Below are 26,207 nucleotides of genomic sequence, written 5' to 3'. Positions count from 1 at the left end.
GGGAGCTGTGGTGTGGCGAAAGACTTTTGTGGTCTGGCAAGCAGGACAGGAAGCAACCCAGGCTCGTATGTCCGCGTGCATTTTGGGCCATACGAAACGCTCAGCAACGAGCTTTTGTGAGGCGCGAATTCCTGGGTGTGAGAGGTGGTGCAGCGACTCGAAGACAGTTCTTCTGAGTGACAAGGGCACGAATGGTTGTTGTCGGCCTGTAGATGTGTCGCATGTGATACGGAGGGAGGAACCGGGAATTTCGAAATCTTCAAAGCATAGAGAGGAGGAAGACTGCCGGAGGCTTTGGAGCTCGACGTCCGCTTGCTGCTCTCGAGCAATGTCCTGGGAGGAACAAGTCGTGCCATGTATGGCGTCGATGCGGCGGAGTGCGTCCACGGGACTATTGTCTGAGCCCTTCACATGTACGATGTTGGTGCAGAACTCCGAAAGGAAAGCTAGATGGCACGTTTCCCGCGGGGAGTAGCGGGTGCTTGCAGATGGAAAGGCAAAAGTCAGGGGCTTGTGGTCGGTTAAGAGAGTGAACTTCCTGCCTTCAAGAAAGAAACGAAAATGGCGGACGGCCAGGTACGCTGCAAGGAGCTCTCTTCCGAAGGTGCTGTATTTGACCTCTGCCGGTTTGAGGGCCTTCGAGAAAAACGCTATGGGGCACCAGACGTCATCGATTTTCTGCTGGAGAACAGTGCAGACTGCAACTCCTGAGGCGTCGACCATTAGCACTGTTTGGGCTTCGTGCTTAGGGTGGTGAAGAAGTGTTGCGTGAGAAAGGCTGGTCTTGATACCCTGGAAAGCCTGGCTGGCTGGTTCGGCCCACGTCAGAGTACGCGCACCGTGGTGGGCGCAGCGAAGGAGTTCCTCCAGCGGGCGTAGTATGTGGGCGCAGTGCGGAATAAAACGTCTATAGAAATTGATGAGCCTGAGGAAACGTCTGAGCTGGCGGATAGACTGGGGCTCCGGGTATTTCACGATCGCTTCGACCTTGGCGGGAAGAGGCGCGATGCCGTCACTGCCGTCGATGCCGGGTTGAAGGTCCAGAAAGGGGGAAGCCGCACGGCAACGTGTGCCACGGGTGGCACAGAGGAAGAGCTGGCCATACCAGGAGGTGGAAGGGTAGCGGAAGGCTGATCAGAAGGCGGGCTCGTGCCGAACATCGGCGGGTGTTCCGGGTCACCAAATATGTAGGAGCCTGAGAGGGATGAAGTGAACGGCCCGAGTGACAACAACAACTGGTTTATTGGACGGGATCGCCTAGATTGCTATAGGTGGCGCGCTCTGCGCTATCTTCCTCATTGTCGATGCTGACGATATGCTACAGTCCCAATTACTGTGGGGGAGGCTTAATTAGCTGTAATTGCTAATTTAATGATGTCCACATTCCTTTGCATTGCCGGAAGCTGGTGGTCACTCCCTACTACTCATAGCAAGAGTGTTTTCTCCCCCAAGGTGTTTTGTGCACAGTTCACATCTCTATGTTACTCTTACCTTGGTGGCTTACCTTACTCTGGCTTGGTTGTAGTGGCAGGTTTGTATGTTGTTTGGCGCAGCCGATGCATTGCACTGGTTCAGAAAAGGCCATATAGACTAATGTATCCCGTGCTGATACACCTTCGAAAGATTTTGTACAGCCACATAGACACAAAGTTACATGAACCGGGTGAAAATGAATTTTTGAAGAGGTGGGGAACTAGGCACATTGTTGTAAAGAATGGATCTATGGTGTGGTTACGCTCAAGAGTGATTTAGTTGTGTGTAGTGGCAAGACAACATTTTTAATAAGTAATGTGAATAGCTGTATTTAAAGGTATGCCATAAATAGGTGATCGGTGTTAATAAATATTCTATTATAAGGCCGAAACAGCTGTCCAGTACTGGCGTGGTGATGTTTGAGCACTTACAAACATATGCTATGCGTGCAGCCAAAGAGCTCCAGTTATTTTCTTCCTTAATATGCTTCACTGGATTTGCACTGGGCTTTCAGTGGTGAGTTACCACACCCTGACGGGAGGAATCACGTGCAACATGACCTTCTGCTCTTCAATCGAAAAACTCGTATTTGGTAGCCTTCGAATGATTTCAGCATAGAAAAATTAATTCTTTACGTCAGCACTGGTCACATACAGGAAACTCAGAGATTGAAACTACAGTAAACTTCCGTTAATTCGACCCCGACGGGAACGCGAAATTTGATTGAATCATCCGAAGTCGTATTAAAGAATAGGCAGAAAAATGAATGAGGTCAATGTCACTTCTACTTTTGTGCGATGGTCTGCTGTCGCTCACACTTGAAACGTGCATCTGGAAACGTGCCACATAGAGTGCACGCACACACACTGCACGCTCTTGGAGAAATCGTCTTCAGTTCCATGTTCACTTCAGTTTCACTTCCGCCATCTTGCGCCCAGCAGAACATGTTGCTTACAATATAGGCGTCCGACAACGCTGTTGTCCATTTCATAAAATCTCGCGAAGTGCACGTTGTACATCGGACTCTTGTTGCACCCACAAATTCCGAACAAATGCCTGGTTTAAAGTGACACAAAAAACAGAGAGAAAAAAAGGAGAAAAGAGACATTTTCTCCTCGCCCGAAACTCTCCAGAACCGCCACCAAATGGATTGAGTTTTAGTGCATCGTACGCTATCACCTTTGCATACGTAAGACATAGGGTGAAGGTTCAGTTCACTGCACAAAGCTCTCTCTATGTTTTGCGCATGCGCAGAACCACCAACGCTATCGCTTAAGTACACAAAGGCGATAGCGTACGATGCACTAAAACTCGTGCTTATTGGTACGAAACAATACTGTTCAGTCGCCATCTGTCACTTGAGCTTTAGAATGAACTTTTCTGTTGCTATGTGCAGGGTAATGCGGGCGATGTGGGTGCCTGGTTCATGGACGCAGCGGTCAAGTTATACGATGTGGACTGCTTTCACGTTCGAAATAACGAACTTTTTTATCATGTGAAACATATGGGTATTCGGCGGGTCCTTTGAATTCGATTGAATTAAGTGCAAAGACGAATTATTGGAAGTCGTATAAATGAAAGTCTACTGTATTTAACCAAAAGTTGCGTCCTGGAAGAACAAAGCACGTGTGGTTTAGCTTCTCTGTTGTGCTCAAAACTCGATGAATTCTTTACATCTATCAGCATTGGTAACATCACTTAAAGGGGCACTAAAATGCAAAAACAACTTGCTCTCAAATGAAAGTCCATGTTTCAATAAGTATAATGCAAGCAAAATTAGTTCACACAGCGCTGCCGTTTAGAAGAAAACGCAATGAAAACGTCCTCTTTGGTGGCAACGAATGATATCCTCAGGAGGGAAATATTGGCGGCATCCAATGAGACAGCAGGAGAAGCACATGTAAACCTATCGTGGGCATGTGGATTTGGAACGGGTCCAATCGTAGTGTTCCGTATATGTGCATGTGCACCGTATAACTGAATTGTAGCTCACAACAGTTCTCGCGAATGTCCCCGACATTTAGCGTTAACATTTAGCGTCATGTCCTCTAGCGACGCCAGTCCACTTTGCAAGGCCATTATGTTTTTCACCTGCTCCATGGCATGGCACGCACAGCATGAACTAAAAACACCCATGGACGAGCTGAAACGACGTTTACTGCTCAGCGCCAAGAAAGAACGAGTCCGGTATAATTTCGATTGTAACAGAACAGAACAGAACAAAGTTTTGAATTATGATAACAAGTACGAAATTGACATAGCATGTAATGTAATTTGAAGTGAACTTATTTTTGCATTTTAGTGCCCCTTTAACAACAAACTTCTTTTTAATAAATTAATGGTTTGCCCACTATATGATAATGTTGGCTTGGAAAAATTGTCAGTGTTGTGATTTCTGTTGCAATGATGGTGGTCACGTATGGGAATTTCAGACTTCTTGTAATAAAAGTTATAGGTTTGATTGTAATTGTACTGAATAAGAATATCTGTTTTCATTTAAAGTTGTGTCCCTTGATATACAATAATTATTGCTAGTTTTGAGATGTGTGCTCTGGTTCATCGAAAATTTGTATTGTGTGCAGGAGATATGATTCTTATGTTGATTGACAAGTAAAATAGTTAGCTGTTTTTTCTCCTTCATCTGACTGCCATTAGGCACAATTCCCAGAACCATTGGCTTTAACTGACATTAATAAAATATTTTCACATGTACAAATGTGTATGTCTATTGCTTGCATGCCTCGTTTAGGTTGTAATGTATGTGGAACTATCTGGAGAGGGAGTAAGATGGGCGGGCAAACGTATGTCCGAACATGAGAAGGAAAGCCCCTGAATGCGCGAGAAGGAAACGTGCGGCCGCTCCTCCAGCTCCAAATAGCCTCCTATATCGAGGGGTGCACCAAATATCCTCCTATTTCGGGGTATACATCTAAACTCCTCCCAGCACTGCCTACTTCTACTCCCTTTTTCTTTCTTCCTTTTCCTTTCTTTTTTTTTTTTCGCCGCAAACACCGCCGCATTGCGACACTAGAGGGCTCTGAAGTTTGCGCTGCTAGTAAAAACCATACTCCGTATGGAAGTGTGTCCTGATGAGCGTTCTACTACACCGAAGAAGCTCAAAATTGAAATGTTTTCTAGAAGGACCATGCCATCTACTGACAGAGTCTCAGTAGTCGCCGCAAAATTTACAATTTGCGGATTTCTGGGAAGCATTTCAAAATTTGCTCAACTTTGACATTTTTTACAACCTCTAACAACACCAAATCTTGCAGCTGTAAAGTCAGTCAGGACTCTTTTCTCAGTGATTTCGGTGTAGTAAAAAAAAAATCATAAAATAATGGAAGTCCTTGAAAAGCCCATATTTCAGTGAGAAAACTTTCAATGGCGATAACCAGATAGAAAACCAGCTCGAAAGATGTGTTTCACATAGAACTATAGAACACCTCATTTATGCATAGAGAAAAAAAATTAGAAAATACTTTTCGTTAAACTGAATTTTTTTCAGTTGCATACTTGCGACGTAGGATTTACAGCGCAGTAACAGAGTACGAGTGCGCAGGTCTTCCTCCTGCTCATTTCGAAAAACCTAGTACTATAGAACTGAGTTTATTGCAAAAGAAATGCTGGAGCGTGTTCTCTATGCGAACTAAATCAACGTTAAAAAGGTGATGAGCCTATCGACCATTTTCGACTTTCTCAATGTCGGGGCCGCAAGAGGTCCCAATTTCGTCTGACGTCTGTTTTCCCATTTGGCTGTAGCCACCATACGACTACTGTCGAGCCAGTTTATTACGATCTTCGATAGAACGATAACTCTGATATTGCGATCGAATTGCTGGTTCCCATCAGCTCTCCCATTGAACTACATGTAAACAAAACATCGATATAACGATCGCCATGAAAGTGCTTGCTCGTTAAACTTTTATTGTCTATAGGTCTCGACCTCGACAACCGTGCATTCCGTCATGGATTTCTTCTTCCTTCAGGTCTGATTTTTTTTTGCCTTCATTGACAATAATGGCACTTGCCCAATGAAAACAAGTAAATTGCTCAGCACAGGAAAATTCTACATTTACGGTTGTTTTAAGAGACCATACATTGAATTTGACTGATTTGGATGTGCGTTATCTGCTCATCTCAGTTTGTTAAACCGCTCCTTTTTCATTGTGGTTACCATTTATCTATCCATTATTTTGTGCTATATGTGCGCTAAATGTGTGCTATGTATGTGTTCTATTCTGTGCGAAAGAAAGCCTTGCTGAAACAAGACAAACTGTTTAATGCATTATGTCAATAACACCAAGACGGCATAGGGGCTTCTCGTTCCTTTCCCACATTGTCCAAACATTCTGGCGTTGACAAATACCACTTGACCGCTTCACCAATATGCAGCATTCGCTACAACAAGAACAGTCCCTTTGGGTCAAGGAATATTAGTTGCTTTCGGTGAGAATGACGTCAGCTTTGCAGCAACCTGACAGCAGGAGACCGCAGCAAAAGAACGATCTGTTCTTAAACCAGGCACTGTGAGGGCACTTCTGTATCTCGAAGGATGATCGCGCCTCCTTTTTGTTTTCATTTTTGACCACTCATACTACTATTACGTTTCTCTAACATTCCTTTGCACACGTGCACAGATCATGCGATGCCACGATTTGATTGTTAAATGGCAGCTGTAGGCTAGGAGGAAGGACATGGAAGGAGGGTAGGGAAGGACAGAGAGCCCCGATAATCTAATGTAACTATAATTCTTTGTGTCCTTGGAAAAGGTTCCAGTAAAACAAGCTACGGCAAATGAAGGAAACTGATTCAAGACTTACCTGTGGATATTATTGCTGTACTGGCATAGCCTACGTTTCATCGACCTCTTTCAATAGGTCCAAGTAGAGGATAGCTCAATGACAACCACGGTCAAAAAGAACCAATTTACCAAACTCGGGAGAGCAGACTGCACATGTCCAAATCAGTCAAATCCAAACTATGGTGTTTTAAAACTGCCACAAATATAGAATTTTCCTGTGCAGAAGAATTGCCTCATTTACATTAGTCAAGCATTATTATTGTCTACTTGTACTTCGTCCTGTACTTCAATTGAATGCAATGGGTTCGAATCCCACTGCTGGTCCCTTTTCTTACCTGCCATCGTTTAACTTTATACTTTTACGTCAGCAAGGGCCGAAAGGGGAAGCGAAGCAAACTTAAAGCGAAGCAAACCTAAAGCGAAGCGTGTAGCGAACTTCAAGTGATCTTGGGACCTCTGCTGTCCCAACACTGAGGCAGTACGAAAAAGGTCAATAGGCAAGTCACCTTTTTAACATTGACTTAAATTAGCTTATGGAACAGTCTACAGCATTTCTGTTGCAATAATTTCAGTTTTGTACCACTTTTTTTCAAGGTGAGTAGGAGCAAGGTGGGCTCATACCCGGTGACTGCGCTGTGAAGCCTACATCGCAACTGTGCCGCCAAAAAGAATTCATTTCTTCAGTTTAACAAAAAATACTGTTCTAATTTTTTTCTCCACACATAAATGCAGTGTTCATCTACAGTTCTATGTGGAGCACATCTTTCTAGCTGATTAGTTTGTTATCGCCGCTGAAAATTTTCTCACTGAAATATGCACTTTTCAGGGATTTCTGTGATTTTAGTTTTCTTACAACACCTAACTCACTGAAAAAAAAAAAAAGAGTTCAGAATTTTTTATTAGAAAGTAGACCTGATGGACTTTACACTTGCAAAATTTGCTTTTGTTCGAGATCACAGTTATTTTTATACAAAATGTTGAAGTTGGGCGAATCTAGAAGTGTTCCCAAAAATCCCCAAATCCTAAACTTTGCGGCAGACTGCTGAGACTTTGTTCAGTAGGTGGCGTGGTCCTTCTTGAAAACACTTTTAAACTTTGAGCTTCTTCAGTGCAGTAGAACGTTCACGACACGCTTCCATTCGAGGTATGGCTTCTACTCGCAGCGCAAACTTCAGAGCCCCCTAGCATCGGAACACGGCGGTGGCGAAGCTAATATTTGGGATTTCATGTATGCCTACCACCATAATGAACTCCGATTTTTTCGTGACAATTGGCGATGGTCGAGTAACATCGCTGGATCACTTGACATGAGATGAATGAGATGAATAGATTGACAACTCCATTGTCACTCTATTTAAGCTCCCTTGCGTTAGTATGGCACGTAGCTTTTATAAGAATTCTAGTTCTGACTATGGTGTTCTGCTTTATGTACCCACAGAACAAAACCCTTTCAGCCGATGTCAAAAAAGTCCAGCGACGATTCGTATCTATACTACATGCCCGTTACTTTGGTGAAACAACGTACTACAGCTATGATCACATTCTTCATAAACTTAACCTACCCACCTTATCCCACCGTAGAGCATTACGCGATTGTCATTTCCTCTACAAGCTTGTACACAGTATCATTGACTGCTCTGACTTGTTATCTTTGGTGCCCATTCATCTTCCCTTACACAATCTGAGAGCACATCCTGTTTTCTATGTTTACATTACAGATAACTGTGCTCCGGTACCTCGTTTATTGCGCCATATGAACGCACTTAGCCATAACCATGATGTTGACATTTTTTTGCCTCATTCCTCTTTTACATCATCCCTTCTTAACATTAATGCGCAATCACATTAACACTTTTGGCTTCTTTCACATTCCTACACTTTCCCGATGTTTGCTTTATATTCTTGATGTTTTGTTTTCCTTTTGTTTTGTTATTTTTGTATTGCTTCTACCATGTTAGAACTGCCACTGAGCTTGTTGGTGCACCATTCGGTAGACCTCACTGTTGTTGATGGGCACCGTTCAAAATGAAATAAAATATTATTATTAAATATAATTTCATTCCAAATAAATGAATGTTCTTTTTCTCAGAAACTTCTAATGCAGATGGTACAGACACAAACGCTGTATGGAGGGTATTCCAAGCACATGAAAAATCAATTGTGGGGTGATTTCACGTCGAATCACGTAGGGTGGTCCGGTCGTCCTCTCTAATTTTTTTGTTTCAAACATATATTAAAGCCTTCTCCCTAGGACGCATATTGGCACTGAAAGTAGTTGAAAATAATTGGTGGTTATTTTTTAATGAATTATCATTCAGATGTGGGCATTTCGACCATTGCGCTTCCTACAAAGGTTGACGCCACGTATCTTCATAACTATTTGACATATTCAGCTGAATTTGTTTTCACATATTATCAGGGGTGGGGTCGAAGTTACGTTGCGAACAACGTTGCATTACGAACGTAACCTCGACAGTCTCTGAAGCAAATTTTTTCTTGATGTGCTGTTTTGAGTCATCGTGGAGAATGTTTGTGAGTAAAATGAACGATGTCACAAGTGGGAATATATGGGATGCACGATGTCGAATTTACGCATTTTCGGCAGACACCCCTCACAAGAAGACTGTTGGGTGCATTGCCCCAAATCACAAAAGACGTACTTGCTATGAGAAGAAAAGGTCATTTCGAGACAAACACAATTATGTAAATTACTTTCGGGTATCTCAACTGGGAGACGACTAGTGAGGTTCCCAAGACGTATCATATTTTACAAATGAGGCAAATTTGCGACTTTTTATCTCCTCAAAGGCAAACCTTAGAATCTTCAGATCCTAGGATGCAATGCTATCCACCCCAGACCATAAGTGAAAAAAAATTCAACTGAATATGTTAAATAGTTTTGAAGATACGTGGCGTCAACTTCGTAGGAGGCGCAATGATCGAAATGCCCACATCTGAATGATAATTCATTAAAAGATAACCACCAGTTATTTTCAACTACTTTCAGTGCCAATATGCCTCCTAGGGACAAAGCTTTAATGTATGTTTGAAAGAAAAAAATTGGAGAGGTCAACCAGACCACCCTGCCTGATTCGGCGTGAAATCACCTTATGCTACATGGTGCTGCATTTACTGTGGCTCATCTTCCACCTGAAACTAGTCCTTATTATATTAACATAATTCTCACAAGGGGAAAAAAATAAAACACTGTCAAGGAGCCACACACTTCTTCAGGTAGAACCACCTGAAGAAGTGCAGTCTCTTGCACGAAAGTTCTTGTTCGAATAAATATTAGTTGCTCCTAACTGTTTTTCATGTTACGTGTATAATTCTCACAGGAATATTTCAGTGGTTGCCGCACAACGCCATCACTTTTCAGCAAATAATTTTGCTGCAACTGTTCCCATCAAAAACAAATTTTGCTTTTTGTTTTGTCACCAATTCCCGAATCATGTACCACAATGAATTTACACAGTCGAGACAGACTAGGTAACCCAGTATTTTAAAAAAATTACTTGGGTGTTGATTATTAGGAAGTCATCATGACATCGGTAAGTACAGCTCCGGTCAACCTTAATAATAACACTGGAAAAAATTAGGTCTCATTTCCCAGTGCGATAACAGCCACCCTTTGAGCACTGGGAAAATGTTAATTGAACAAAATCCTTGCGTGAAACTAACAGAATAATTTTGTGCAATAAAGATTTCCTCATGACCCCAAGGGTTGCTGTAATCACACTCGGGCACGACACCACATTTTTTCCAGTGTTATTATTAAGGTTGACCGAAGCTGTACCAAACCACAAGCTCAACTTTGTGTACAGTGTACTCGTTGCAGTTGCAGTGTACGTACAAGAAAAATTATAGTCTCTGGTGCTAATGAAGTGTGATTTGCAATGTTTAAGGCCCCGGGTTTTCCGCGATTCCGCGACATATCGCAGAATCCGATATTCATCACGGAATCCTTCGTTTTGCACGGAATTTCACGGAATCCCGTATTTTTAGGGGCTTGCGAATAATAGAGTTCTCGAATTCGAATCAAATATCAATCACTCGAAGTATTTCATTCGCGAATCGAATACCCAATATTCGGATTTCCGAATATCCGACTATTCGCCGAATACGAACGACACCTCCCGAAAGCGGGCTTCGCCTGAAGCTCCCCTGCATTACGTGAAGCCTGCTTTACAAAACTGCCCAAGCTGCAGGACCAGCACAGACAGATTGTAGTTGAGCTTACGGTAACGTTAGCCCAAGTTTATTGTGCATACTGCGCCTGAGGAAGGTGCGGCGTCCTCCCGTGTGCAGTTTAGCGGTGGCAGTGGGGGGCTTTGATTTGATGTGGGGGACTTTGATCTGATGTCTGGGAGTTTGCCTTTAAAAATCCTTAAATAATGCCTACAGCCGAGAAACAAAAAGAGTGTCCTGTAACTTCCACAGGGCATGTATTGTAAGATCCTTCCTATAAGCTTCCCATAAAGGTCCTATAAACTTCCTACAAACTCTGTTGATGCTGAAAAATCTTTCAGCATGTATAAAATGATTGCAGGTGACTAACCTTTGTTTTTGTCAGAGGAGAACACAAGATATCATATGTAATGCTGAGCCACAACAGTGCTTTCAATCTGTAATTTTTGTAATTATTTTTGTTCCCACATTATCTAAGAAAATAAAGTGTTTCCCATTTCAAGCAGCTGTTGATTGCTTGCCGCGGAAAATTGCAGAATTTACAAGTTGGTGCCGCTGAATTTTGAATTTGCCACAGCAGAAAACCATGGGCCTTAGCAATGTTCTCTGATACATAGGAGCCAAAGTGCCAGCGTCGCCATAAAATGTTCACCACTGAATGCTGAGATTTCCAGTGTAACACTTCAGTCCCTACAGCTCACTAACCACAACTTACGCCTCAGTGACAGTCTGTCACACCAGTGTGCTTAATTGCTGCTTCAACCCCACTGTCATGTGTAATATGCAGAACAACTACCCTACTATCCTCACACAGCAGCCCTATTTTTCCCTACAGAGAAGTGCAATATTTATGTCTAGGGTTCCGGGTTTTCGGATTTATCCGAAAAAATCCGAAAAACGTACTCCGGTAAAATTTTAAGCAATTCGGATTAATCCGAAAAACTCTGCTTGGCAGATGTTTTCCCTGATAACCGGGTTATTGTTATTGGCCTCCTTTTGTGTCCTGGGTTTCTTCTGACCTCGGATACCGGCCCCACGGCAACATAATAATGGTTTCCGTGACCTATCGTTTTCTTCGGCGGTCATCTCGACCTCCTGAGGATTCACCGCCCAGGTTTTCCCCCAGCCTGTTTTAAGATTTCTTTGTCCGACACGTGACTTAAGCACTAAAATAAGCATCGAACAGAGGTCATACGGAGTGGTCTCTTTGAAAGGGCAACTAGTTGCAGAGTTGAGGACAAGATAGGGCGCAATAAGCGAAAGCTGCCCTGCGAGTACGTCAAGGAGTACCCTGATTTCGAGGAGTTCACATCGTCCCGCAATCGCGATGCAGAGGTTGTCATATGTAAGTACTGTCGCATAACAGTGAGCACTGCACACGGAAAGGGTGCACTTGGAATTGCGGAACACCTCAGTGTACGTCACACGAAATGTATTGTTAAGCTTGTGTCTCTTTAGTGTTGAAGCAATAAATGTGAGAACTGCGTTTTCGCTGCGCAACTGTGCGTGCGTCATCAAATTTTCTCAGAATTTCAGATATTAACTGAGCTGTAAACCATACACTCCGAAAAACTCCGCTTTTTGAAAAAAATAAATAAATAAACTCCGAAAAACATCCTCGGGTAACGCCCGGAAATAAACTCCGAAAACCCGGAACCCTACTTATGTCATATCGGGATAGAGTTTCCTGGAGGAGATGTAATTCTATGCAGAATATGTAGCTACGGATCCCACATTTTAAAAGCGCCTGAGTATGCAGTTCAAAGGGACAGTCTGGAGCTGTATTCGAGTAACGTGGGAATATCACATGCGAACTTTCATCCAGTTGGCCATTATAGTTTTTGAAATGAACAAGGAAAATGAACTGCACGTTTTCATCTGGTTTCTGTGTTATGGTGAAGTAAGCATGTGCTACCAAACTTTGGCCACAAGGGTATGCAACCGGAATAACGCTGACTGAGGACTGTTCTAAGATATGGTAAAACATAATCGGCAAGTTTTGTCCCGAAATTGCTAGACTGATTGCTTGGCAGGAAACAAACGAGAAGTAACAGACAGCAATATGACGTCAGGGAAAGTGCCTGCTGTAAAGTTCAATAATAAATAAATGACTGCAAATTTAATCGCAAAATTTTGCACAGTCGTCCTTAGATCATAATAAGGCATGTGACAGACACTTTTAACTATGGTTTGAGTCTGGTCTGTTGCTTCAAGAGCTTGGGGAATTGAATGGCTCTCCTCTGTTTCCTTTCATACATAAAAAAGGTTAAAGCACACATATTAACATGTGGCAGAAAAATATGAACAAGTGTCTAGGTTTCATGACTACAAAACTATAGCAAGGCAACACACATAAGCATAACAATCATAGTGTCGTGTTGTATTATGCCTCCATCACCATATCAAGTAAGATGCAGTTGTCATGTGCTTCATACAGCCCTGTATTTCCTTAAGATATGTGCAAACCATGTCTGATGCCCATTCTTCAAGAGCACCACTGAGACTCCATGGTGTATACACGATGTCCGTTTCGTAGCGTTATCACCGTTCTCTCTGTGTGGGATGATCAAACCATTCGTGCTGCGACATTTCACTGTGGTAGTCCACACATCTCGCACACTGTGCTGCTGGACTGGTTGAGGAAAGTGCAGTGCTGGCATGTCCAGGATTCTCCACCACTTACATTGCCACTGGTTGTCCCATTGGATTCCCCAGTAGGGCCTGCAAGGAAATGAAAGAACTTCTAACACACAACAGAACTTAGGACGTGGGTTATATAGAGCAAAGGTTGCAACCCAACCATGTGAGAGAAAAAAAATCACACAGCCTGGGGTCGTATACTTGAGATTTTCACAATTTTATTTTACTTAGCAGCGATAAGAGGTCATGACACAGCACCTAGTAGGTCAGCAACTCCTTGTACATTGGAAACACAAAAAGCTTAAACTTTTCATGTATTGTTTGCACGAGGAATAGCTCCAGAAGCAATTTCTCCTGTAGCTCCTGGAATCAATTTTTTTAAAATTTAGTTATGTTAAGGACAGCTGTTGGGGGTTTTACATAATGGAGGGGCTTTTTGCTGCTGCGACAAACACTTCGCGTTACAGACCGTAAGCAACAGCAGTAATAAAGGACTAACAGGAATAACATCAGAAATAAGAATAGGCTACAATAATCACAAAAGATATCAAACGGAAAGAAAAGCAACAATGATGGTGAATGGAGTAACAGAAGGCACTAGAGAGGATGTTAATGGTATGTGCGTGACCACTTGAACCAGAGCATTAAGACCATAGATTGAGAAGTTACCGGTCAAAAAGAACTCGTTACAAGTTAAGTAACCGTGTGCAAAATGTAACTAAGTTAATAAGGAAGTTCTTCAGCTTGAAATGTAACTTGCAGTTACTGAGTTACTTAAAAAAAAAGAACGAGTTACTTCCAAGTTACTTCGGACACAAAATAGCATTACGCAGGTGCAGCGCGCGTGAGCAGTTGAGTTAGACCTTGAGTTGCCGGCGGAGGAGTGCAGCACGCTTAGATTGTTTTCTTTTATGTCCAACAAAGACCTCTCCCAGTTTGTCAACAAATGGCGTCATAGTGTTCGACAGCGCCAAAATTTGGTAGAATTGAACTACGCTTGAAGCTAGAGGTGAACAACGTCGCGCCCGAAAGCCACGGTCTTGAGGGGATTACGATATGGTCCCTTAAAGGGACGTGACCCTTGGTCCTACTTTTCTTTCAATGGGAGGCAGCGAACAAGTATACGTTCGTGGAACCCAGCCCTCTCCTTCCGATTTGTTTCGATTTCAGACTGTCTACCAATGTCATGATGACATTTCTCTCTGGTAGAAGTCTCTTCGAATGCTTTGCGTCTTACTCCCAGTGGACGCACAATGGTTCAGCTTCATTTCAATGGCAGCGGTTCTTACTTCCTGAATAAAATACTGTCATTGATTGAATATCACATTTTATGGCAAAAAATGCCACGAAGGAACAGGAGAGCAAGCAAGAAAATATGTGGACGTGAGTGAAAAGCGAGTTAAAAGTAACTTGGAACTTAACTTAATTTACTTTGGCAAAGTTACCTGAAAAAGGAACGAGTTCCTCTGAAAGTTATCGGGGTTGAGGACAATGAAAAATATGGATGCAGGCGAAGACAACGAAATCAGTTTCACTTCATAACAAATTGCTTCGCGCTTCAACAAGAAATGACATAAGAAACTGTACGGGAAATAGTAATCTTTTCGCGCCACTCTGCCTGTTCAAAATCTTGGGCACGTATGAGCGCCACCCCACTGTCCACTGGTTCGCTATCTCGCTCACAACCCAATCGCTACACAAGATTGTTTTCCTATTTTAACCCCGTGGTAGTTTTTTAGATATTACTATCAAGCAAGTGAACTTGTCATGACCACTTTTCTCCGCATTCCTCGAACATTCTCTTACAAGTTGTAGTCTTCTGTTTCCGGCGAGACAATCTAGGGGCGGGAAGGGCGGTATGGTGATAATCGTGTCGTGAAAACACCGACACAGCAACAAGGCTGGACGATCAAATGCTCGACTATTGGCTCACGGCGCGTGAAAACCATTCCCAAGGACATTCCCATCGTTCACGCCTTCTTTATTTGGCGACCAATAACCTCCTTGCAAAGAAAGTAAGCAGGTAGCTTACTTTGACGAGGATAGCTCCCCAGGGCGTGTACTTGATATTCCTGATGTGGGTCCCAAACAGTGGAGGCATATTCTAGTGTCGGTAATACAAAAGCACAATATGATAGAAGCTTGATATGAGATGAAGCGAGTGCAAGATGGCGACGAAAACAGCCAAGGGTCCTGTTGGCTTCCGAGACAATTTTATCAATATGATAAAACCAACGCGTGGCCGATTCCAAATGCAAGCCAAGACATTTGTACGTAGGGACACGCAGCAGTTGAGAGCCATTCAGTAAGTAGAGTAGTTCAGTAGAGTAGTTCAGAGAAGTTCAGTAAGAGAGAGCGCACGGCCTCCGTTTATTTTTATACTCTGTATCAGCCGCTAGCAATAAGTGGCGCTACCTTCTATACACATTAACCACAATGCAGCGCTGCATGTAAGTAACACCATCAAGAATATAACAGTCCTCCCCCCTCAGACAATACTTAATCAGAAAAAAATGGATACAACCAACAGTTACAAGATATTAACGAAACACATCCATACTAAGCGTCAGCAAACAATGCATCGGACGCACTTCACTGCGGAGAGTACCTTTGCACAGGCTTCACAGTTCTTTTGCTACGCCGCAGTGGGGTTTTGCTCTCAACCGAACTGTCCACGGTACCGTTACCTCCTGCGGGGCGATCTAACTGCTGGGCAAAAGACTGACCCACATCCGCTGCTGTGGTTCCCTCGTTGACAGGTGTCTCTGCTACAACAGCTGGCTGAGGCTCAACTCGTGGTGGTACAACCTCTCCCATAGCAGGAACCCTCGGCCTTAGATGGTCATTGTGTCGATGCCACGTGGAGCCATCTTCAACAGTGACAGCCGCTGAAGAATTGCTCAAGGTTCCGACAACACGAGCAGGAACCCATGCTGCTCCCCGACGGAAATCCCTGGCAAACACGTCGTCACTAGCTTCAAAAGGTGGACCACGACGGCAACCCTCATCGGCGTGCAGCTTCTGCTTTAGTTGCTTGAAGTGTACTGAAGAATGAAGACTTGGCCGCAGCACATCCAATGGAGTCTTAAACATTCTACCAGTGAGCAACTCACACGGTGCCCTCCCTGTAACTTCATGTGGTGTTGTTCTATATTGAAACAGAAACCTGGCGATTTGAGTCTTGAAACACCCTGGTGCACTTTTCTTCAATTTGTTTTTAACAGTTTGCACTACACACTCAGCAGCACCATTTGATGCTGGGTGATAGGGGGGTACTAACATTCTACGAATGCCGTTACGTGTTAAAAAGTCTAAATACTGCGCACTAGCGAACGCAGGTCCATTGTCAGACACAATCAAATCTGGGAGTCCGTGCTGTGCAAAAACCAACCGTAAGACATCAATGGTGGATTCTGCAGATGTAGACTTGACGGGGAACACCTCGACCCACTTTGAGTATGCATCAACAATGACTAAAAACGTATGACCCAAAAACGGTCCACCAAAATCGACATGGAGCCTTGACCAAGGCCTTCGAGGGAATGGCCATGGTGTCTGCTGAGCAGGTCTTGGTGTCCTTTGCAGAGATTGACAAATAGAACAAGCCTTGACATTACCCATGATGTCATTGTCGATCCCTGGCCACCAAACATGGCTCCTGGCGATCTTCTTGCTCTTCTCAATGCCTGGATGTCCGGCATGCAGCATCTTGAGCACTCTGGACTGCAATGCCTTAGGAATAACTGCTCTTGCTCCCCAAAGCACACAACCTTCATGAAGACTCAACTCAGCACTTCTTGCACTGTAGGGATACCCCTCAGGTCCCAGAGAAATAACTTCACCTCTTGAGAGAGCAAGGAAGACTTGACTAAGCACAGGATCATTCTTCGTAGCTCGAGCTACAACGGTTGGCGTCAGAAGGTCTGAATAGGCTTGCTCAAGCATGAAGACTTCAGCTGGAACAGTTGACTGTTCCTGACAAGCAGGAAGTGGCAGTCTACTCAATGCGTCAGCATGAAGAAGATCCCTTCCAGGTTTATACAAAAGTTCGTACTGATATGTGGAAAGTTTGAGTGCCCACCTCACGAGCCGAGGAGATGCTTGAACTGGTATCGGCTTGTTGGCACCTAACAATCCCAAAAGTGGCTTATGATCAGTATATGCTCTAAAGAACATTCCCCACAGGTACTGGTGAAAACGTTCTGTACCGAACACCAAGGCTAGTGCCTCCTTATCAAGCTGACTGTATCGTTGCTCTGCCTCAGACAAGCTTCGGGAGGCAAAAGCGATAGGACGCTCTCTGCCATCAGCTTCTTTTTGAGATATGACAGCCCCAACACCATAAGGAGATGCGTCACAGCTCAGGTACAGCGGCTTGGCAGGATCAAAATGCGCAAGGATGGGCGCAGATAACATGAGACGCTTGCTTTCGTTGAAGGCATCTTCTTGGGCTCTGCCCCACTCCCATCTTTTCCCAGCTGTGAGGAGTAGATACAATGGGCGAAGGCAAGACGATAAGTTGGGCAAAAATCTTCTATAGAAGTTTATCAGGCCCAGATAACTTTGAAGCTCTTTAACATCACGCGGAGCTGGGGCCTTGGAAATGGCTTCCACCTTGCTCTTATCTGGAGACAGTCCCTCTTTGCTGATGATGTGCCCTAGATAATTCACCTCTGGCACAAAAAAATGACACTTGTCGAATTTCAACTTTAGTCCAACATCCCGAAGTCGAGCAAGAACACAATGCAGATTCCTCATGTGCTCAGTGTCATTGCGTCCCGTAACAAGTATGTCATCAAAGTACACAGCTACATGTGGAAGACCACGAAACAAGTTCTCCATTTCACGTTGAAATATTGCTGGCGCAGAGGAAACTCCGAAAGGTAATCTGGTGTATTGGAACAACCCAATATGCGTCGAAATGGTAACATACCTCCTGGACTCCTCGGCAAGGATCACTTGTTGGTATGCATCCCTTAAGTCCAACTTGGTAAACTTCTCACCTCCTGAAAGTGTATTCCACAGGTCTTCAATCCGTGGAATTGGATACTTCTCAAGTTGTGTCACTGGATTTACGGTAACTTTAAAGTCTCCACACACTCTCACGCGACCATCCTTCTTTGGTACAGGGACAATAGGAGCCGCCCACTCTGATGACTTCACAGGGACCAGCACTCCATCCCGCTGCAATCTTTGAAGTTCTTGGGTGACTCCCTCCTTCAAGGCGAATGGCAATGGTCGTGGTTTAAAGAACTTTGGCAACGAGCCCTCAAGAACATGAATTGTGGCTGCTGGACCTTTATACTGCCCCAGACCATTACTGAATACCTCAGAATATTCGTGGATGAGACTCTTCACATCAGAAAGCGAACACTTGTTCACTTGGACATCTGCGATGCCAATTCCCAGCTGCTGAATCCAATTGCGTCCCAGCAATGTAGGAGAACGATCCCCGGTGAGAAATAAAGGAAGAACTGCTGATTTGTCACAGAACTGTACACAAACATTTGCTTGTCCTTGCACCTGGCTTAGCTCGCCAGTGTAACTTCGCAACAAAACTTTCGACGGATTGACAGTTACATCCGGTAAAAGTTCCTGGAAGGTGTTCTTGGACATCACGGACACACTCGCTCCCGTGTCCACTTCCATAGGCAGTGGCTTGTCACAGACGTTGACCACAACGGTGAACGGCGGTGGTGGCGACAACGCGTCGTCAGACAGATGCCACATGTCAAACACTTCCGACGATGTCTCAACATCCTCATCTTCCCCAACTGCGTTCACGGGAAACGGGCGTTGACCAAAGGTCTTAACCTTTTTCACACGTAGACCCTTCGGAGATGATCTTCGGCCTGCTGGCTCTTGGAAATGCTTGTGGGCAGAAGTGTTCTTCTTATGCTTTGAATGACACACCCGCGCCAGATGCCCCCGTTTGCGACAGAAATTGCAAATGCTACTAGCGTATTTGCACTGGTTTGCCAGGTGTCCATCACCACAACGAAAACAGGTGACTTCACCAACGGACACGACACGATGCGTCGGAAACGAACTACTTGTACTCGCTTGACAAATTTCTCCGGCGTCACTCTTCGCCGCTTCCATGGCCAAAGCAGTCTGCACTGCACTTTTGAACGTGAGGCTGGGTTGCTCCAAGAGCCTAGTCTGAATTTCTTGATTATCAATTCCGCAAACAACACGGTCTCTCAACATGTTCTCAAGTTCGCTACCGAAACTGCAATGTTCGGAAAGGCTCTTCAATGCCGCAACAAAGTCACTAACGGACTCGCCTTTCGTTCGAACTCGTGAATTGAAGCGAAACCTCTGGACAACCTCGGATGGCTTCGGACAATAGTGTTTCCCAAGAACTTCCAGTACCTCGTCCAGCGACTTGTCCTGTGGCGCTGCCGGCTTGAGTAGGTCGCGAAGCAATGAATAAGTTTTCTGACCACAGCTGCTGAAGAAAATTGCCCTTTTCTTATCATTTTCAACGTCGTTTGCCTCGAAAAACGCCTGCAGTCGTTCAACGTAGGACGGCCACTCGTCTCCCCCTCCTTCGAAGGGCTCGATTCTTCCAAACGTAGGCATGCTCACCAGAGCTCCCGCAATTGAATTTGAAGATTTGGAAGGTGAACTTGAAGACTAGAAGAGTTTTCTCCCCGTCGCCAATATGTTATGATTGAGAGGCTAGATAGCCCGACGTCGCACGAAGTTGTCGTACCCACATTGTCAACATGGGAAGCGAGAAACGCCCCCCATCCCGGCGCTATCGCATAGATAGGAAACACATGTCTTCTTCGAGGCTCGGGCAAGAACGAAAGAGAGAGCGCACGGCCTCCGTTTATTTTTATACTCTGTATCAGCCGCTAGCAATAAGTGGCGCTACCTTCTATACACATTAACCACAATGCAGCGCTGCATGTAAGTAACACCATCAAGAATATAACAGTGGAGAAATGCGAGTTGAAGAACGTGAAAAAGCTGCACTGCTGCACAGCTTTCGGATGGCATCCATAGGTTGCGTACTGTACTACTGCCCATTTCCTTGCATGTTGACCGGCATGCCAGAAAAACAGACACAGTATTTCTTGGCACACCGGGAAATACCAGACCCAACAGTACAGCGCACCCAGAGACAAGGCCTCCCAGGGATGATCTATGGTTCAATGACAGCCTCAGAGAGGTCAGTGGAAAGAATGTCCTATCCCCATTCCACTTCATCAAGAAATTCCAACTGACCCAATTTGTAACACGTTTTGGGAGTTTGGTAGCCCGGAATGTGCAGAATTCAGCAATTTGGTATTATAGTAGCAGGAACAAGAGCTGCTCGCAGATGCTTGCGAAGCTTGAGTTAGACTTTGAAGGGCCAATTTTCTCTTCCGAAAATAGCTTACATATTAAGGAAATGAGTTATAAAGATTCGTACTCACCATGCAGCTAACACCATGCAATATACGTACTAAGTGTAAGGTCCTCGGTAAATACACCGACTTCCGCTTAGCAGTGCGAGTTCTGACATCGCCATGTTGTGTGGAACACGGTGTTACTCTCCTGGCTCTACGAACACGTTCGTCGCTAACCAGAAACAACATTCTCCAAGCTAATCGCAGGCTCTCCGCATCCAGTAGACGCTGTCCCCTCGTATTCGTGCTCGTCTGCTTGCCCGATTCTAGTGCCAGGAATTGTGAGGCCATTTCTGTGTCTTGAAGCAAGGATCGTAGCACCGCCCCGTAGCACCACCCATACTGCTGTTACGTTTCACAAATATTCATTTGCCATTTGTACAGATCATGAGGTGCCAAGACTTGGTTGTGAAATGAGATCTGCTTCCTAGTTTTTGCTGCGATCCTCCTCCAACAGTCCGTCACCAATACCACGGTCCCTTGATAGCTTCCTGGTCACGCAGCTTCTCCGTAACTCTATGGAGAAGCTTTGCCCAGGGACCAAAGCGCCCGCGTGGCGGCGCTGCCATCGGAACGCGGGAGAGAGACGCCTGCGTCTCCCATTGCAGTACACGTTTTTCGGCTGTTGTCGCGTTATAACCGTGTGCTAGCAGCATGCCAGAGACATGCTGTGTTACGAAATATCGCTCTTGGTATTCGGGGGTGGCAAGGGGGTGTACATGTTCACTTTTCCTGCGAATTCTGACAAGCGTGAGAAGTGGAAACGTGCCATCCATCGCATTGATGGTGGGCAGTTCAGTTTTGACTCTCCACACACACGTGTCTGCGAAGAGCACTTTGACCACAGCGATGTCATATGGCACGACGAACTCGTCATCAACGGCGATAAAGTGCTGCACAAGCGTGGAAAGTCAAAGCTTCGAGAAGATGCAGTGCCGCGCATATTCGACGGCTGCCGTCGTATCTGAGCACGCCGAAACTGCGAAGCCGTTCTGTCAGACAACGATGCCCGGGAAACAACCCCGTAAAAAGAAGAAGAGAAAGAAGGCGTCTGCCGTAGACACCAACAACGAACTCAGTGCTTTTATGGATAGAACCTGAAAGAAAATTGCTATGGAACTGGGGCTTTTGAGCTGATTTGGCTCCCAGGGATGTCAACATTTGTAATAATCATGTAATCGCGGTCGAGCGATCGCGTCAAATACTAAGGCAGCGTTCACACGGAGCAGCTTTTCCCACCAACTCTGAGCAACTTTGGAGTTATTGGCAGTCGGTCGACACCGGCAACCTCCAGCAACTCAAGTTGCTCGTAATCGCTCCTCGAACGAAAACTTGAAAAGTTGCTCACGCGCTGGCCAATCAGCGAGAGGAGTACTGTCACGTTGCTCCCGAGGGCGTGGATTCACATGTTCAAATCCTGCACATGCAGCTCAGAAATAGCTTGATTTTTCTTTCTTTTTTTTTTTACGAACGTCATGAAAATATGTCAATTGCCATTCTAGAAGGTAATAATGATCTATTCGCGCAAAAAAAGACTGTAATTTGACAAACGGTTGATAAGGAAAAGACTCCACCAGTTGGATTCGAACCCACACTCTCCGGTTGCCGTAAGGTTGCTTGTGGGTGGAACTGCGGAGTTGCTACATGTGAACGCTCCCTCTACGCGGTCATGTAACTGTCTGCGATTAACTGTAGTAAGTCCTTTACACGCTAAATAAAGTACGCATCATTAAAGTCTTTTAGCATGGCAGGATAAAAAGGCCGCTCGAGATTGATTCACGGAAGCATGTCGGATACATGGCTGTTCCTTTCAGTCTCGTAAAAGAAATGAGGTCCAGACGATAGATGACTAAAACAAGAGATGACGGGACAAGGGCACAGCAGTTAAATTTCGTGACATGTCTGTCAGTCGGGATCATTTTAGACGCTATACTTTTGTCTTCATCAGCTTCGTGGCAACAATTGAGGGTAACTCATCTGGTACCTCGTGAAAGGACTGGTATGATTGCGATCGGCCGATCGCGTCAATTAGTACGCCGTCATGGGCGCAGCAACTGTCCGCAATTAACTGTAAAATGTACTGTACCCGCTAAGTAAAGTACAGATCACCTTACCACCGTGCCCTATGCACATAAACTGCGCTAGAATCTCCGGTTGAGGGTTTGAAGATAGGAGACTCGCGACAATACATCCGTGCCACTCGAAGTGGTCGGCAGCAGCTTTACGCATAAAATAATGCCGAACAGAAAACGATTATTCAATTATAGTTGCTGCAACGTAGCAGAAAACCATTGCAACAAATAATTTTCTCGTAGGATGTCTGGAAAAGCGCAAAAACAACACTGCATCTGCCGTTCCCATGACTGGCCCGAGCGAGAGATTCTACCGCGTTACGATCACGGCGCCACCACGCGGCTCCCGTTGTCCCTAGGCCAACTTTTTGATGGAGCTGCATGACCAGAAAGCTATCAAGGGACCGTGCCAATACCGTCACGGAGACTCTTCCCATGGGTTGTCACAAAAATGCTAATAAGCGCATATCCAAAGTCATATACGTAGCGACAGATATTGATTATGTGTTATTTTTATTATATTGTGACATAGCACCCTATGTCAAATAAGAATTTTCCTTTAAAAAATTATCATTAACTGCAATCTCAGAGCGCACAACTTTCATATGGAGTGCCACTCGCGAAGGAAGGAGAGAGAATCCTGATAATCTGCCTCTAATTCGTGTTTCCTGGTTAACAGTTATACAGTAGAATCTCGTTAATTCCCTGGTCCCGTCCAAACCGCATGTATTTCAATGGGGAGAAACACCCGGTAACTTGAACGGACGAGCGCATACACCGGATAATATGAACAAACGGCGCTCGTGCGTTGGACCAGAATGGGTCACAGCGCCCCATATCTCCCTTCTTATTGACCTTCCATACGATTCCCGTCCTTTTTCCACATTTTGTTCTGTTCGAGGACACTTTGACCTCTTTACGACAGCAAGGAGCTTACATGAACGCTTGAGTTCAGCAGGTGCAGCAGGTGGTGCAGGTGCTTTTGCGTGCCGGCACTCATTTTTACGACTTCGCAACTATATCATCCTACAACCCATTCACTGTCGTCGTTTATTTATAGACAACGTTATAGACGACAGCGTGGATACTGACGCGGAGGTTATCTGCGCCGCGTGCGCCAGCCAAACTAGACTAAAGGACCATGCAGACTGTAGCCAACATCCCGACACCCCAAGGGCTCGAATTAGTGAGAGTCCATTGTAGTAAAACAAGCTACGGTAAATGAAGGAAAGTGATCCAACACTTACCCCTGTGGAGGTTCTTTGCTAGTACTACTATAGCACGGCCATTGGCATTTCATTGACGTCTCTGTTTCAACAGGTCCGAAATAACAGATAGCTCAATGACAACCAAAACAAAAAGCGGTTTAGCAAACCAGGAAGAGCAGAAGTAGTCCAACATGTCCAAGTTCGAGTTTAAATTATGGTCTCTTAAAACTGCCGTAAATATAGAACTTTCCTGTGCAGAACAATTTGCTCATTTTCATTGGTCAAGAGCCACTACAGTGAACCCTCGTTAATATGACCCCCGATAACCTGACATACTACGCGCTTTACGACCATACTCTTGGGGTACAACGCAGTGAAACCTCTGCAAATCCCCCCGTTAATATGACAATTCCGCACTATGACCAAAATTTTTGGGGACGACCATGGTCATAATAACGAGTATTCACTGTATTATCAACGAAGGTGAAAAAAATTCTCCGACCTGAAGGAAGCAGAAATCCAAGATGGAATGCAAGGTGTACAAGGTCGAGATCGATAGATAATAAATATTAATTTATAATCTCAATCTAGTGGATGAGACAATGAAACATGGAATGAAAAAACACAACACAAGCCTCAAAACTTCCATTTGCATACTTCAATTCAATGCAGTGTATTTGAATCCCACTGCTAGTGCCTTTTCTTCAACTGTCATCATTTTTATAGTCATATCACGGTCAGGGCAAAAGGGCCAAGGGGGGCAGGGAAAACAACCATCAAGCGAACTTCAAGCGACCTTGGAACCTCTTGCACCCCTGTCATCGGGGTAGTCGAAAAAGGTCAATAGGCAAATGACCTTTTTAATATTGACTTCATTCGCTTAGAGAATAGTCTCCAGCATTTCTTCTTCAATAATTTAAGTTTTGTTCTACGTTTTTTTAGGTCAGCAGGAGACGCATGCACTCATCTTCGGCGACTGTGCTGTTAAGAGGCCACACCAGTCGGGCAGCAACTCAGATTCACGATTTTCCCCGATTCTAGATGGCGCCACGCTCGCCGTCCTTATCACGCCGTTCGCCTCCGACTCCGAAATAATCCCCCTTGTGCACGGTTGAGGTCGCAAATTTAAGGCGGAACGCTCCCCTGCGCTGTTTGTCGAGAGGTAAAGTGTCGGACTTTGATACAAAAGGTCCGCGGTTTGATTTGAGACACACAAGAACTTCTGAGGCGTAATTTTTTTTTCTCCAGGTTTCGTTGTGTTGGGTGCTGAGGTCTCGGTTAATTCAATCCAAACTTGAAAATGTGGAATTCGGTCTTGGAAAAAGCTGAAGAACTGGACACCATGTGAACCAAATTCATGCGTATTTTAGGCGAATCACTATTCTTCTAGGCCAACACAGATGGAATTACAAAACGGGGGTTTCCAGAGATGAATCTGAGCGCTATTGCCAACTGAAGGAATGATCACGGAGAAGTCATTTCATATAATCAAAGCTTGCCCGAGAGGCCGGATTTTCGTCTCAGGAAAAAATGTCCCCAGGAGAAATCGTCTCTGCAAGAAGAGTATCACGAAAGGTAGTTTTCGTCAAACGGTGTTATAGCGTAGCGTAGCGGGTGTGCTCAGCTGTGGGTATGGCTGTACGCCGATATAAACCTTTTAAAACAAAACATTAAAAAATCTACGCCAAAAAGTCACGGAAGCTAGTAACAACTGTGCAACAGGAACTTTCATTTCGTAGTGAGGGTGACATTTTGCCCGGGGACATTTTGTCCAGATCCCCTGTAAATCCTGCGTCTGACCAACAGTAGAGAAATACTAGCATCCAGCGAACGATATCGGTAGCAAACTAATGCAGCGAATTATATTCATCTTATGTTGCTCGTTGAATGAAATGTAAATTTAATTACACATTAACACATGAAGAAAATTATAAAGAACCCCATGCCTCCCAATTTCAACAAATCCGCAAAGCAAATGATAACGCTCGGTCAGCTGTAATGTGCTTCTTCGGCTATCTAGATTTCAGTTCATAGTTGGATCTATATTTCAAGGGCTTTTAGTGCACAATTATCCGCACTTTATCCACCACACACTTTCTTTTCGTAGTAAACGTGATGCAGATTATTGTTTGCTTGTTTTTTATCTTCTCTGGCTAGTCTATTTCCGGGCACCAAATGCTATGCATTCCAGTTATTTCATTTGTAATACAAGAGCCACAACTTTTTCATAATCTGCATCATCCCATTCAGTGGCCATTCACTGCCCTGTCCACCCTGTGTATCTTTGGCCTTTCCATTTTCAGCCTTCTGATTTTTTGCCTTCTGACAGTTCGGCGTCATGATTTTTCGGTCTTTTGGCTTTCGGCCTTCTGATAGTTCGGCGTTATGATTTTCGGCCTTTTGATAGGCTCAATACTTACACTCA

At 44.6% G+C, this 26,207-nt stretch overlaps 1 protein-coding gene across 1 annotated transcript in view; it reads right to left on the bottom strand.

Annotated features, from left to right (window-relative positions):
- Window positions 1-12,885: 12,885 nt before the first annotated feature.
- The window catches only part of LOC135391449 (nuclear protein localization protein 4 homolog), a 70,870-nt gene continuing 57,548 nt past the window's right edge, over window positions 12,886-26,207 (bottom strand). The window contains exon 14 of the mRNA XM_064621703.1: window positions 12,886-13,183. Coding sequence (XP_064477773.1) covers window positions 13,053-13,183 — 131 coding nt within the window. The 3' untranslated portion in view covers window positions 12,886-13,052. The remainder of the gene's footprint in view (window positions 13,184-26,207) is intronic.

This window comes from Ornithodoros turicata, chromosome 4, assembly GCF_037126465.1.
Source record: "Ornithodoros turicata isolate Travis chromosome 4, ASM3712646v1, whole genome shotgun sequence".
Classification (NCBI taxonomy): domain Eukaryota; kingdom Metazoa; phylum Arthropoda; class Arachnida; order Ixodida; family Argasidae; genus Ornithodoros; species Ornithodoros turicata.
Note: the sequence above shows the minus strand (reverse complement) of the source record. Positions and strands in the feature narration are given on the sequence as shown.